The sequence below is a fragment of the Neltuma alba genome, unplaced genomic scaffold (assembly GCF_004799145.2).
Source record: "Neltuma alba isolate B1F8T4 unplaced genomic scaffold, ASM479914v2 tig00011342_pilon, whole genome shotgun sequence".
In the NCBI taxonomy this organism is placed as follows: Eukaryota; Viridiplantae; Streptophyta; class Magnoliopsida; order Fabales; family Fabaceae; genus Neltuma; species Neltuma alba.
Window position 1 is genome coordinate 325,972 of NW_021636043.1, and position 12,598 is coordinate 338,569.

Below are 12,598 nucleotides of genomic sequence, written 5' to 3' on the forward strand. Positions count from 1 at the left end.
TCAACGCTAACATGAACGTGTATATGAATCTTGAATCAATCTCTTAGAATTTTAATCATAAGTTGATTGAAAGTGGAGACCCCAAGATGTCATTCCCCTTCTCAGGATCCTCAATTTACCTTTTTCGAGTGATTTTGTTAAATATTCCAGTTTTATTCCGAAGGGACTTTTGTTCCGTATCCCCCCCATAGGCATAGAAACAGAACATCTGTAACAGCAAATGAAGTAGCAAAATTAGCTCAATCCAATATCGATCTGATTTGGCTGAAGTAGAAGAAAGAAATACCGCTGGCAAGAAGAAGAAGAAGAAGAAGAAAGGAAAACAGAGATAGTTTGAGACGCGAAGCCTTATCTGCCCCAGCTTGTGTCCGTTGAATGGAGCTTCTGGCATTTCCCAGCTTTGAGGCAATTTCTAAGGTTTCATTATTCCCCTTTTCTTCCAAACAAGTTTTGTATGGAAACTCTGTTCGTTGCCGGAACATTGGGTTCCTATGGTGTCGAAATTCGAAATCTTTTGCTGGAATCACCATGAGTTCAGATGAAGATTCCTTATCAAATGATTATGGACTAAGACAGAGCCTTGGAACTAAATCTGGAGCTATCGACGTGATTGGCATTGGCAGCAGAAAGGACGCAGTTCTAGATTTCTGCTTAAAGTCGCCTTTTCAGCTATCGTCGCTGCGATTTTGGTAACCCTCTATTTTTTATGCTTCTTCTAATCATTTTCTGATGATTTTTCGTTTGGACTAGTGAAGTTGGTGAATGTTTGTCCAAAAAAAAAAACAAAGAAAAAGAAAAAGGATCTGGTGCGTGCAAAATCTATGTGCAATTTGTGATGAGCTTCTTCTTAGATGCCCACTTTGTGAAGAAGTTCATGGCAGTTGTAATGATGATAATCTTGTTTGAAAGGTTCACTTCAGTCACGTACATAACTGCTAACATGATGCAGTCTCTGTCCTCTGCATAAACTATCCTTGAGCATCGAATGGAAAAGTTTTTTTTTTTTTTTTTGGGTTGCTTAGAGATGCCCCAGTTTACCGACCCAGTAAATGATCGAAACTTTCGATGTTATTTGAGTGTATGGAGCTTCGGCTTTCATTTTTGGAGAAGGTCCATCCTCTACCTCATGGTCCAACCATCCTCGATGGTCGTACATGATCTTCTATGATCTTAGCATATTGTAAAGTCGCATATACGTGGATGCAGCTCTATAACATTCCTTTTCGCTTTTGCAATTTATTCTGAGAAGTAATGTAGAAAAGCATTAGGTTACTGCTATATATAGTCTAACATGTAAGAAGTGAGTCAAGTGACTAGCATTTTTAGTTCTTTTATTCTGCCAATTATCAATTAGTAAACCATCTCATTGGCAAAAAAACTGTAACTATTTTTAGCTTGTTATGTGTGTTAGTTCGGATGAAAAGAAGTGGTCTGCTGATGCCTTGAATTAACTTTTAGGTGTTAAGATGAGCTATGGTTTGTCCAGCCTCTTTGGACCATTTATGAACAATCTGGTTTAGAGGCATTATATGTAATAAATGAGAGTAAAATTCCTTTGAAAGTGTGCTATTTTTTCCTCCTTGTGGTTGCTGTTTTTTCTTCTTTGGGTGAATCTATGGATCTGATGGATTGATGAGCTGTTTTTTTTTTTAGCTTAGTTTTTCTTTTTTCCTTGCATGTGGAGTATTTTGTATTCTTTTTGTACTTCTCTTCATTTTCTCTTCGTACTTATGGAACTAGGACTTTTTATATTCAATGAGTGTCAACCTTTTGCAGGAATATTCTCATGAAGGAATCTCAAGAGGTTCAATTACAACTAAGGTCTTATGAAGAAGGTTTTGCTCTATATCAGTACTGCTGCCATTCTTTTTTCTCCCATTTATTTAAGCTGTCTAATCTTGCATGCTATCTAAGTGGTCATAAATGTGTGATTTCATTTCATTCTATGATATGAAAGTGACGCTCCTACTAGAAGGCAACTTATGTACATCCTAACTTTTCAAAAAAGAAATTACAGAACAGGATATCTTGAATGGCTTTGTTCAAATGAATTTTGGCTATTTCAAAATCTTTACATTTGACGTTTTGTTCTCTATGGTTAAGGTATTACACTGATATTTTTCTGTACTTCTGCAGATTCTCTTCCAAGAATTGTCAAAGCTCCATTATTTATGAAGTCATGCTCATCGACTATTATTCTTGTTTGTACATTCCTTACCTTAAACTCTTGTCGTATGGATCTGAGTTGCAATAATGTTAAATTTAATCTCTTAAGCTGCCATCACAAGGACTATTATCTGTTAATTGAAGGGATACTATCCTCCCTATCATCTAGAGATGTGGAGCTGTAGGGCATGAGCAACCGTGTGCTTGAAGCCTACAACATATACATTTCTCTTTCCCTTGCTCTAAAGTTCCTAATTTTTATTGAAAATAATACATGGATACTTAATATTATATATAGATAATATATGAGTTGTTCCTTTTAGTTTCAGGATCATATTTGTCAAATGCCTCCTTTTCTTTGTGATAATTTTTCCCTATTTTTGCTTTTGTGCATAAAAGTAATTGCCCAAATAACATTTATTAAGTATAATACCTACAAGTGTATTATAGTGTTCTTGCTATAATTTGCCAAAGTGGCTTATATGGCCCTTTTTTAATCACTGGAAACTATTTATCAACAACATTCTGTTTCCGGGTATTAAGTTTCCCTTAAATTTATTTTCTAGGTAGCTAGTGCAGGATATGGATCAGACCACTCTGTTGCAATTGATGTTTTCAAAACTATAAAGTCATCAAATGGATTAACTGTTGCTATTATCTTGAAGCCTTTTGTCTTTGAAGGGTTGAGGCGACAAGATGAGGTAATATTTATGCCTAATATAACAAACTACGCTGCACTGATATAAGAGATTACTGCTGTCAAACAATCTTTCATTATGATGTTTAAAACATTTTTGCCTCCAAGGAATTGCATGGCGTGTTGTAATGATGAACATTTCTATAGTCTCAATTTTTCATGAAGCAGTACGACCTTTTTTTTCTGGGTATTGTTTTAGAGGCTATTAGACATCTTAGATGTTAATTGCCTGATTTATTCAATTGGTCATTCATTCATCATTTGGAAATTAATTTTGTTTTATAATTATTTTTGTGATATAATCAGTGTGCATGTTAGTAAGCCTTACTATAACTCGAGAAATTCTACAATTTTTGAGTAAACGAAGAAAAACTATAACTGTTCTCTCGTCAGAAACTGGCTCCAATGTTGTTCTCCAACTTTATTGTGTCTCCAGTTGATGCCCTTTTGTTTCCTTTTATGTTTCTCTAGCTAGAGTTTCCCTTGTTTCCCCAGGAGGCCACTTGAAGCTTTGAGTGGCTGCAAAATACATGGCCATCTAAGATCATGGTCACCGAGTACTCTGGATTTTAAAGCCAAATAAGTATTTGAAAATATAACATATCAATAAGCGACATTGTCTTATTTCGCTTTAGTTGGAATATATTCATGGACTCTCTGAAATGGTGCTGGGTATTTTTCATCTGATCCATATTCACATCAGCATTACTTGGAACCTGCTTCATAGTTTTTTGGAATCTTGCTAACCAAGTTGCCTCTGCCATGGTCCCGGGATAATGAAATTGCTAGAATATTTAATTCTTTCACGCTAAAAGAATTCTTCCTCTTTTATGTAAATTTAGAGAAACTTAAACACACGGAGTCAAGAGTAACTGCATACCTCATTGATCAATGAATGGATGTACAATACAGCATTTTGCTATCTATGGGTTTTAATCTAATTCTGTTACAATAACTGCTCACTGATTTTAACTGACAACAACTACAATCAACTAATATTCTAACATACATTTCTACTTATGTGTTTTCTTCTTACGTCTATCATTTTTCATCCTTCTGATTTGTTGCTGTATCAATGCGTGATAATATTTTTATTTGTCATGAATTACAGGTCAAAAATTTGGTAGAGAAACTAAAGGAGAACACAGATTTACTTCTTGGTGAGTATATATAGAATGTTTGGCGGTGCTTTTCTGGTTCCCTTTATACCAATATTTTAAACTGATGCATAATGAACCTATCTATTTTGTCAGTGACTCCATTCACTTTATTCTCGTAACTCCTCACCTTTTTCCCTTCTCTGCTCGCAATAGTAAAACAAATAATAGTCGCTCAAAAATTTATCAATAGGGAGGGGTTATCAGAGTGGATACTTTTATAATGGCCAGAGCTTGCCAGGTCTATTGTAGGTGTAAAGATAGTAGAATGTGAATCTTCAAATGCTTTAATAGTGCCCCCACAGAAGCTTCTGGTCTAGGATGGTAACAATAGGTCTGAAGTGGTTGAAGGGTATTGAAAGAGGGCAAGTAAAGTGAGCTAGAAGAGTGTCACAAAATATTGAGGACAAGAAAAAAGGAAGCTTTTAAAGAGTTCAGCAGAAATTGTAGATTGGGAAAGAAGGATAACATGGGTGGTTTTATGGACAACAACAGGCCTTATCCCACTAGGTGGGCTAAGGCTTCGGTGATTTTATGCATTGTAAATTAAAATATGCAAACAGATTTAAGTGACCCTTGTTTTTGGGATTAACTCACTGGGGATTGAAATTGCTGATTTAGACTATTAGTCAATGATATTGTGTTTGTCGTTATTGCAAGTTGATGAAAAATAATTTGAGGTAAATAGAGGAAGGAAAGTATAATTTGCTTATATGGATTCACTGCTTATTGATTTTTGGCACACAGAAATTGATATTGATTCACTACTTAAAAAGGACTTGGTGACTCTAGATGAAGCTATGAAAACTGCAAATGATGCGGTTTTGTTGGCCATTAATGCCATATCTGTTCTCAAATCCGTAAGTTTCCCATTTTCTTTTCTTTTTTTTCCTGGTTGTCTAGAAAATAATCATATGGTTACATCTTGGACATTTCTAGGAGATGCACAGGAAACTTACAGATGGTCTGGACACTGGTGCCATGAAAGAAGTCAGTAATTTGGAAATTAATAAAGTAAGATTCTGAGATCATTTTAGGCCTTTACTCCCATACAAATTAGTATCTTTGTTTTTAGCATTGTAACACAACGGAAACAGAACCAAACATTAAATTTTACTTGTTTCCCCTTTCTAGAACTAAGCAATATTTTCTGTTGTTTCCGTTTGCAGATATTTGAAAGCAATAAGGAAGCTAGAATTGGATTTGGAGCAGCATATAACATGAAAACTTCAATTCTACAGTCTTTATTTGATTGTCCTTTCCTTGGTGTTAGTTTGAAGGTATAACTCAGAATTAAGTGGCAAATTTTCTTCATGTGTCATGAGTCATGATGATACTCAATGGTGTTGTTCCTTCCATTGTAGTGTTTCTTATAATATTCTTGGTGCAAATAAAGTCATTTCATGACTAGTCCATCAGTTTTTGTAGACATTTTGCATCCTACCATTTGTTCAGCGTATCATTTTAGTGGTGTATCATACAATATTATAATTTAATTGTTGAAGTCATATTTCAAGTATGATTCTGCTCTGTGTGTGTGTGTGTGTGTGTGTGTTGTCTTACTGTTAATTCATTGCGATTTAATTAAATAATTTGTGCATCTCACTTCAATGTTGCAATGTGCCATTCATGCCCCATGGCTCTAGGAGCGTCTATTCGTCAATTGGGCACCATGCATTATCAGCAACTATGCTAAATATTAATTTCATCTTTGTCTGCATGCTTTCTTCTAGTAATATATTAATTTGTTGATTATTATGATCAATATTTTTTGTTTAGGACTCAAATGGCATGATTATATGCAATCTCACAAGTTCAGTTCATATGAATGACAATGATATCGCTGCCTTTCTGCATACTTTCCGTCAAACAACAGGATACACAAAGGAAATAATAATAACTACAGATCATGAGCCTAATCTTGAGCCAAACCTGCTGATCACCACTGTTCTTACACTGGGGTAAGTATACTACTTAGTGGTTTTAATGTATATTGCTGAACTTCATTTTCAGTTACTTCTCCATGGAAGGCCTCTATCCACAAGAGTTTTAATTGAATGTATACAGAAGCAGAAAACTTTGATTTAACAAATCACTAAGGATTTAGGAATAAAACTAGGATTTGAAGAGGCAAATCACTAAGAATTTGAATTCTTGATTATTATTACAAATTTGATATCGAAAAATATGATCTAGGACAGTTAATGGTTCTTTAGTTTTAAATTTGATCATATTCTATCAGCTGTGAGTGCGCTGGCTTTCTGAAATTGAAGTCTTGGGTGACATTGTTGAGAAACCTTAAAGTTGGGACTTTAAAGGATGTGGAGTTTATCATTATCTGGACTATTAATGTTAAATTTTGCTTGGATGTCTGTCCAATCCGTATGTTAGTTAATTTTTTTTTTAATGCACATGAATTTTTTGACCATTTCTGCTAGGTCATTGATCACTGTAACCTGTGACACTGCTGGTCATTTATTGATAATGTTGATGGGAATGATTAATGAAGTGTATCAATGGCATAACTGTTGCTGTTTTGCTGTACTGTAGTCTATGCTGCCAAGTTTCTGACTAGGCAAAGTTGATTTGATTTCTTCCATTTGATTAGCAGCATTAATATGCAACAGCGTTCCCAGAGTGGTGGCATGCTTTCTAGACTGGCCCAGCATTTTCCTCTTCTTTGCCGCTTTTGGGGGGGACATCAAAATGAACCAGCTGACTCTAGGAAAGAGAATTTAACTGGAAGTATAGCTCCTTCTCAAGTGACTAAATTATATGAATTTAATGATGGGGATAGAATTGCTTCTGATGAGATAGATGAGAAGTTTGATAAGGATTTTGAATCTCTGGAGCCAACTGTGGGTAATAAAACTGTGAAGTCAAACGAATCAAGGTTACTTCTCTCTCTAGTTTGCTTATTCTTTTTGTTTTTGTTAACTTCTAATGGTGCTTGTAAATGAATGGATCTTTGTTTTCCTCTGCCATTTTGGCCAATTTTAGGCGTTCTGAACAAAACAAGGGAGAACAATTTGACACAAGTTCCGAGTGTTCCAGCCTTAACGATGAAATTACTAGAGGTAACTTAGAGACACTGGATGGCCAGAATCTAAAAATAAATAAATAAATAAATAAGGGCTTTGAGACACTGAAATATTTTATTGTTTTGCATTTCTGCACTGGGAATAAATGTTTTTTTCCTCCCCTTCTATTAAACTTAAATTATATCAGGCGACTCTGCTTGTCGAAGGGAGAAACTCATAAATTGGAATCTTGGTCCTGGATATGAGGTTGCACAGGAGTGGGCCAAACAAAGGGCAGCTGATGCTACTACTCCAACAGCTGATAATATTAGCATCTTCAACCTTCCTGTTGGTATCAGATCTTCAGAACAGTTAAAAGACTGTCCAGAAGTCTCTGCGGCACAAGAGCCAGCGACTGAAAACGATGTCAAAGTACCTAACAAAAGCATGTCCTGGAGTGCATTGACTGATGCAGGTCTGGAAGCAGTGATGGATTTTACATCTACTCTTTTAAATGGAAAGTATGCAGACAAATCAAACCAGCAAGGGGTTCTTTCTGTTCGAGCAGCATCCATGCTGGAAGCAGAACGTGATTCATCCAAAAAATGGATCCCACTTGTGGAAATGCAATATAGAGGAGGTCAATACAAGGGACGATGCCAAGGAGGTCTACCTGAAGGGAAGGGGCGACTTGTCCTCAGAGATGGAAGTATATATGATGGTACATGGCGCTATGGTAAGAGATCAGGTCCTGGCACATTGTATTTCATCAATGGCGACGTGTTCCAAGGATCGTGGAGGGACGATCTCATGCACGGCAAAGGTTGGTTTTATTTTCACACACGGGATAGGTGGTTTGCAAACTTTTGGAAGGGAAAGGCAAATGGTGAAGGCCGTTTCTACACAAAGAATGGGGATGCCTTCTTTGGAAATTTTAAAGATGGATGGCGACACGGGCAATTTCTATGCATCAATGCAAAAGGAAGAAGGTATATTGAGATTTGGGAATATGGTGTTATTGTAGAAAGCAAGCATTTAGACAAAGATGACGTTCAGGTCAAAAAAGACAAAGATGACGGAGAAGAATGAATGTGTATCTAAAATTACGTGATCATTTTAATTTCTATTTGCTTGTCTTTGCTGGTCCTATGATTTTTCTTTCCATTTTGTACAGCAGTAGTTACCATGTCCCTGTCAGTTTGGGTCAGTGTTTGTTAACTTCATCCGTATATTCTTTTTCTTCCATCAAAGTGACCAGCAGATCAGAATTTTTGTATGAAATATGAACATTCGTTTCCATTTTCGAGCATTATCAAGTATGAGTACATACATGTACCGTAGCAGTGTTGTTATATGATATCCGCATCTTTGCCCTTTTCGCTTCAAAGAGTTTGCTGAATGACCTCTGCATCGCAATTACAGTTTTGGATTATCTATCGGAAAGCGTGCTTGATTGGCCTAAAACAATGGATAAGGCCTTAAAAAAATTGATAATATATAAACTCCTTGCAATTTAGACCCCCACATTATGAATTGGAGTATAATCTGCTGGTAAAAAAAAAAGAATTGGGGTATAATCTTTATGGTTGCTTTTCTGTCGCAAGCTTCTCACACACACCAAAGCAGAGGACACATACTATGACACTTTACTTTGTTCTTTATCTCACAATAAAGAAACGTAAAGACAAGTTAGAACTTACAATTCTTGCTTACAAACAACTGAGCTTCCATCTACTCTGAATTGTACCTACCGCGCAAAAATTTTTTAAAAACATTATTATATTCAATCTTAAATGTAAAGTTCTTTAACTAATTCATAGAATTGGAAAAAAAAAAAAACAAGATAAGAAAGTTGGTTATTTGTAACTAATATGTAAAGAATTTTCAACACTTTTTCTAAAAGAATATTGTCATTTTATAATTAAAATCTATCGTGCAAAAATTAAAATACCCCTATAAATGAGTATTACAATCAAGAAAAATCTAATATGCAGGATAGGAGAAAATGAAACCTTATATTTTGAACCAAATCAAAATTCTTAAATAGATTTTATATTTAGAACTAAAGAAATTTTACAAGAGAATAGCAATAGTATTGTATATAGGAATACATTAATTAAGGAAGACTATAATCCACTGGCTTGAGATAATCGATCTTATGAGGGGATGACTTATTTATGCCAATTGAATTAAATATTTCTAAGATTCGTAAAAAAAAAATTTATAAAAAATTGTTTGTTGATCTCAATTACTCTAAAGTGAGTCCAAATCGTACTGCTGGGAATAACCTGTTGCGTTTAATTCACTATATAATGTGTTCAATCATAACCATGACATTATTTCCACCTTCTTTGTCATCGAAATTATTTACACCTCAATAAACTAAATTGTGCTATATTTTCATTTATCAAGCGTACTACTCCTTTTTTTTTTTTTGGATTACTCCATCCGGTATCTCAGGGAAATAGGCGTCTTTCAGTCGTGACAACGTCCCCAGACTAATCCGGATTCGGGGGCTTGCAAGGATCCATACGGACGGCGCCCCCTGGCCCCTTGGAGTGCTGCGTTCTCACGTCTCGAATCCGAGATCCATGGTTAAGCTAGGACGACCCCAGCTAGTCGACCTAACCCCGCGGGGTTAGCGTACTACTCCTTTTTAATGTAATATATGAAGTTTATCTGGTTATGAAAAGAAAAGCCAATATTTTACATTTTTTTGTCAATTCCGAACAGTTTTCAGAAGCCAGATGTGTTATTGCTTGCATATATATGGAAACAGCTGACAATGGAATCCAGTTAACGTGCTCAGATATCAAAAAATTAAATACATTCACAATCAAAACGAATCTTATATGGAAGCATGCATTATGCTTCCAAAGTCCAAACAAGTATTTCGGGGAATAATGAATAACAAATATTTCCTAGAGTTAATAAATCCCAAATATATAGCTACATACCACAGCATAATCTGTATAGAGAAGAATTGAGAGAATGAATTGAATTTGGGGTAATAGAGATAGATCATATATCTCTCGAAAGTTATTTTAAAAGAATTTTTATTTGGGGACTCCGGACATGTCTTCTCCTTCTTCATGTTTTCTACATTATACGCGCTTGAACCAAAATTCAACATAACGGAGAAGAGGTGAACTGATTTATATCTCTGACCTTGTCATTAAGATCCAGCGTTAATTTTTGCCTGAACAATCCTGGAGAGTTGGACCAGTGCAACATCAACTGCGTCTTTGAATCCAACATCGCTTGCATTGGGATGAGCATATGTCAGCCTCGGGATCATCTTTATCGCAGTTTCACGCATTCTCTTCACTTTCTCGCTCGGAATCTTCATTAGTTCCTTCTCTATCGTCTTGCTTCCTTCTCCTTTCTCATCAATATACACCGAATAGGTCTCTTTTTCCTCCGCCGGCAGATACCACGCGTACTGACTGTACGCCGTGTGCGGCGAGAAGAACACCGGAATGCAGCCGGCCAGCACCGAGTCGAACGTCGAACGCCGCGTGAACGAGTCGCCCGGCGCCTGCAGGCAGAACTGAGACTTGGTCATCACGTCAAGCACCACGCTTGGTTCATGACACTTAATTCCTCCGCCGCCGCCGCATTTCAAGAGTTTGCACCGTGTTGACTCCTCGCACTGCCGGAGAATCTCCCCTCGGATCGCCGCCTTTTCCAAGCCTTTCCTCGGACCACCGACGAAGGAAAACAGATAAGGTCGCTCCGATTCCGTCATCATCGTCTGCCATCTTTCCAGTTCTGAAACCGTCGTCGGATGAAAATAAGATGGGTAAGGAATACCATACTGGTTTGACCCCTTCCAAGGTTGCCTCTCCACAGTCAACACCGACATGTTTTGGACAGGTGGAAGGTTGAGGAGGATGTTGGCGCCAAAGTCTGGTCCATGTTCTGACCTCATGAAATCCCATGCGGTTCTCCCCAGGGCAAGAAAATGGTCCTTACCATTGTGCTTCTGCCACGAGGGCCGATCTTGTAGGTACCGGACAAGATCAACGGCTAGTTCATCGCGTAGAGTGTGGTTGGCCTCGCGGAACATGCTGGAAGCGTGGAGCCCACCGTAAAAGGGTACGTAGAACAGGTTAGCTTTGGTTGGGTCCCGCGTGCGGCAAGGGTGATTCTCCACGCGCGCGTGGATGATCATCTCGGCGATGAACTGGTGCGTGGAGAACCAGGCGGCGGAGGAGAGGGACATGTAATTAGGAATGGGCTGGCCGAGGCCGCGATTGGCTACGTGAGGGCACATGTTAGTGTATATGTTGAGGTTTTGACAGTGAGTGAGGAGGCCGAGGTTGAAGCGAGAAGGTAAATTGTAGACATAAACTGATACAGTGCCATCATCACAATGAGTTTGCGGGGGTAGTAGCTTTCTGGTGGCATGGGAGGCGGCGGCGGGAGTCGTGGCGGAGGAGAACGGCGTGAACCAGAAGAGGAGAAGGAGCCAGGAAGCAAGAAAGAGAGAAAGGAGAAGAGTGTACCTTAAGTTAGAAGTGAGAATGGGATGGTGGGAGTCTTTGAGTTTGGAGAAGCTCTCTGATTTGAAGGTCCATGGCGGATGAACTGGGGAAGGCTTTCTGAAAAACATGAGATGAAGAAGGAGAGAGAGGGAAGGAGAGAGAAGAGAAGGCTGTGTATGTTTGCGTGATGTCCAGCTAAAGAAGAGAAGACTGATATTTCTCATCACGAGAAGGGGAACGCATCAAATTATTTGTCCAATTAATACCAGAGCTTTGAAAATTAATGCATAAATGACAATGATAGGTGGGGTGGGGAGCTGGGGAATTGATGGAAGAGAGAGGCATCTGCTTTTATTTGTTTCACCTTAACTTGTTTATTCTTATACTCAGTATACTATTTATCATCTTATTTGTCAAAATAACAATATTTTTGGAAAAAAAGACTTATAATTTTTATATATTTATTGTCTCTAATAAATTTTCACTAATTTTTTTATCGATACGATTTAATTAAATGTTTCTTATAAAAGAGTTGCATTGAACACTAACTATATGTAATTTTGGTTTGTCATATTAAAGAGCTAGCATTCATCTAACATCTTGATATAGTAATAGTAAATAATATTAAACAGAAACATTACATATGTGATTAAAAATTGGTTCAAATTATTTACAATAACTCAAATAAGAAAAGATATTTTGGGGGGAGATGAGGGGAGAAGAATAAAGACATGAAAGCACATGCAATAACAAATTAAAAATGGAAAAGAATACAAATCATGCGCCAATGAAGGGGGCGGCGAGTTGTTGTTCTTCTTCTTGTAGGAGAAAAAAAGTCAAGGAAGGATGGCTTGAACGAGACAAAGTAGAGAAGGATACAAAATTGAGCAAGCACATGCAATTGGCTTAGGTGTCACAAGCTGACAATTCACTTCCTACAATTACTACCTAATAATGCTTTGTTTATATTATATTTTATATATAAATATATATAAAAACTATATATTCATTGCTGGTTGGTGCTGTGTATATACATACATATATAAAATTCAAAACTAAAAGAAAAGTGAT

The 12,598-nt window shown here is 37.0% G+C and overlaps 2 protein-coding genes across 3 annotated transcripts; one reads left to right on the forward strand and one right to left on the reverse strand.

Moving 5' to 3' along the window:
- Positions 1 to 165: 165 nt before the first annotated feature.
- Positions 166 to 8,399, forward strand: LOC114712279 (protein ACCUMULATION AND REPLICATION OF CHLOROPLASTS 3-like). Of its 2 annotated transcripts, none has more exons than XM_028896787.1 (12): positions 166 to 689; positions 1,777 to 1,835; positions 2,137 to 2,201; positions 2,733 to 2,867; positions 3,975 to 4,023; positions 4,768 to 4,880; positions 4,960 to 5,034; positions 5,190 to 5,300; positions 5,800 to 5,981; positions 6,629 to 6,913; positions 7,021 to 7,097; positions 7,249 to 8,399. In XM_028896787.1, exons 1-12 carry the CDS (start codon positions 376 to 378, stop codon positions 8,127 to 8,129), a joined length of 2,346 nt encoding a protein of 781 aa, XP_028752620.1. In that variant the 5' UTR covers positions 166 to 375; the 3' UTR covers positions 8,130 to 8,399. The 2 variants fall into 2 exon arrangements, with proteins under 2 accessions (XP_028752620.1, XP_028752621.1); XM_028896788.1 differs by having other exon boundaries at positions 6,632 to 6,913.
- A 1,610-nt stretch (positions 8,400 to 10,009) lies between these two features.
- LOC114712280 (probable xyloglucan galactosyltransferase GT17) lies at positions 10,010 to 11,735 on the reverse strand. Its single transcript, XM_028896789.1, has one exon. It carries the CDS (start codon positions 11,653 to 11,655, stop codon positions 10,216 to 10,218), a length of 1,440 nt encoding a protein of 479 aa, XP_028752622.1. The 5' UTR covers positions 11,656 to 11,735; the 3' UTR covers positions 10,010 to 10,215.
- Between the last annotated feature and the right edge of the window lie 863 nt (positions 11,736 to 12,598).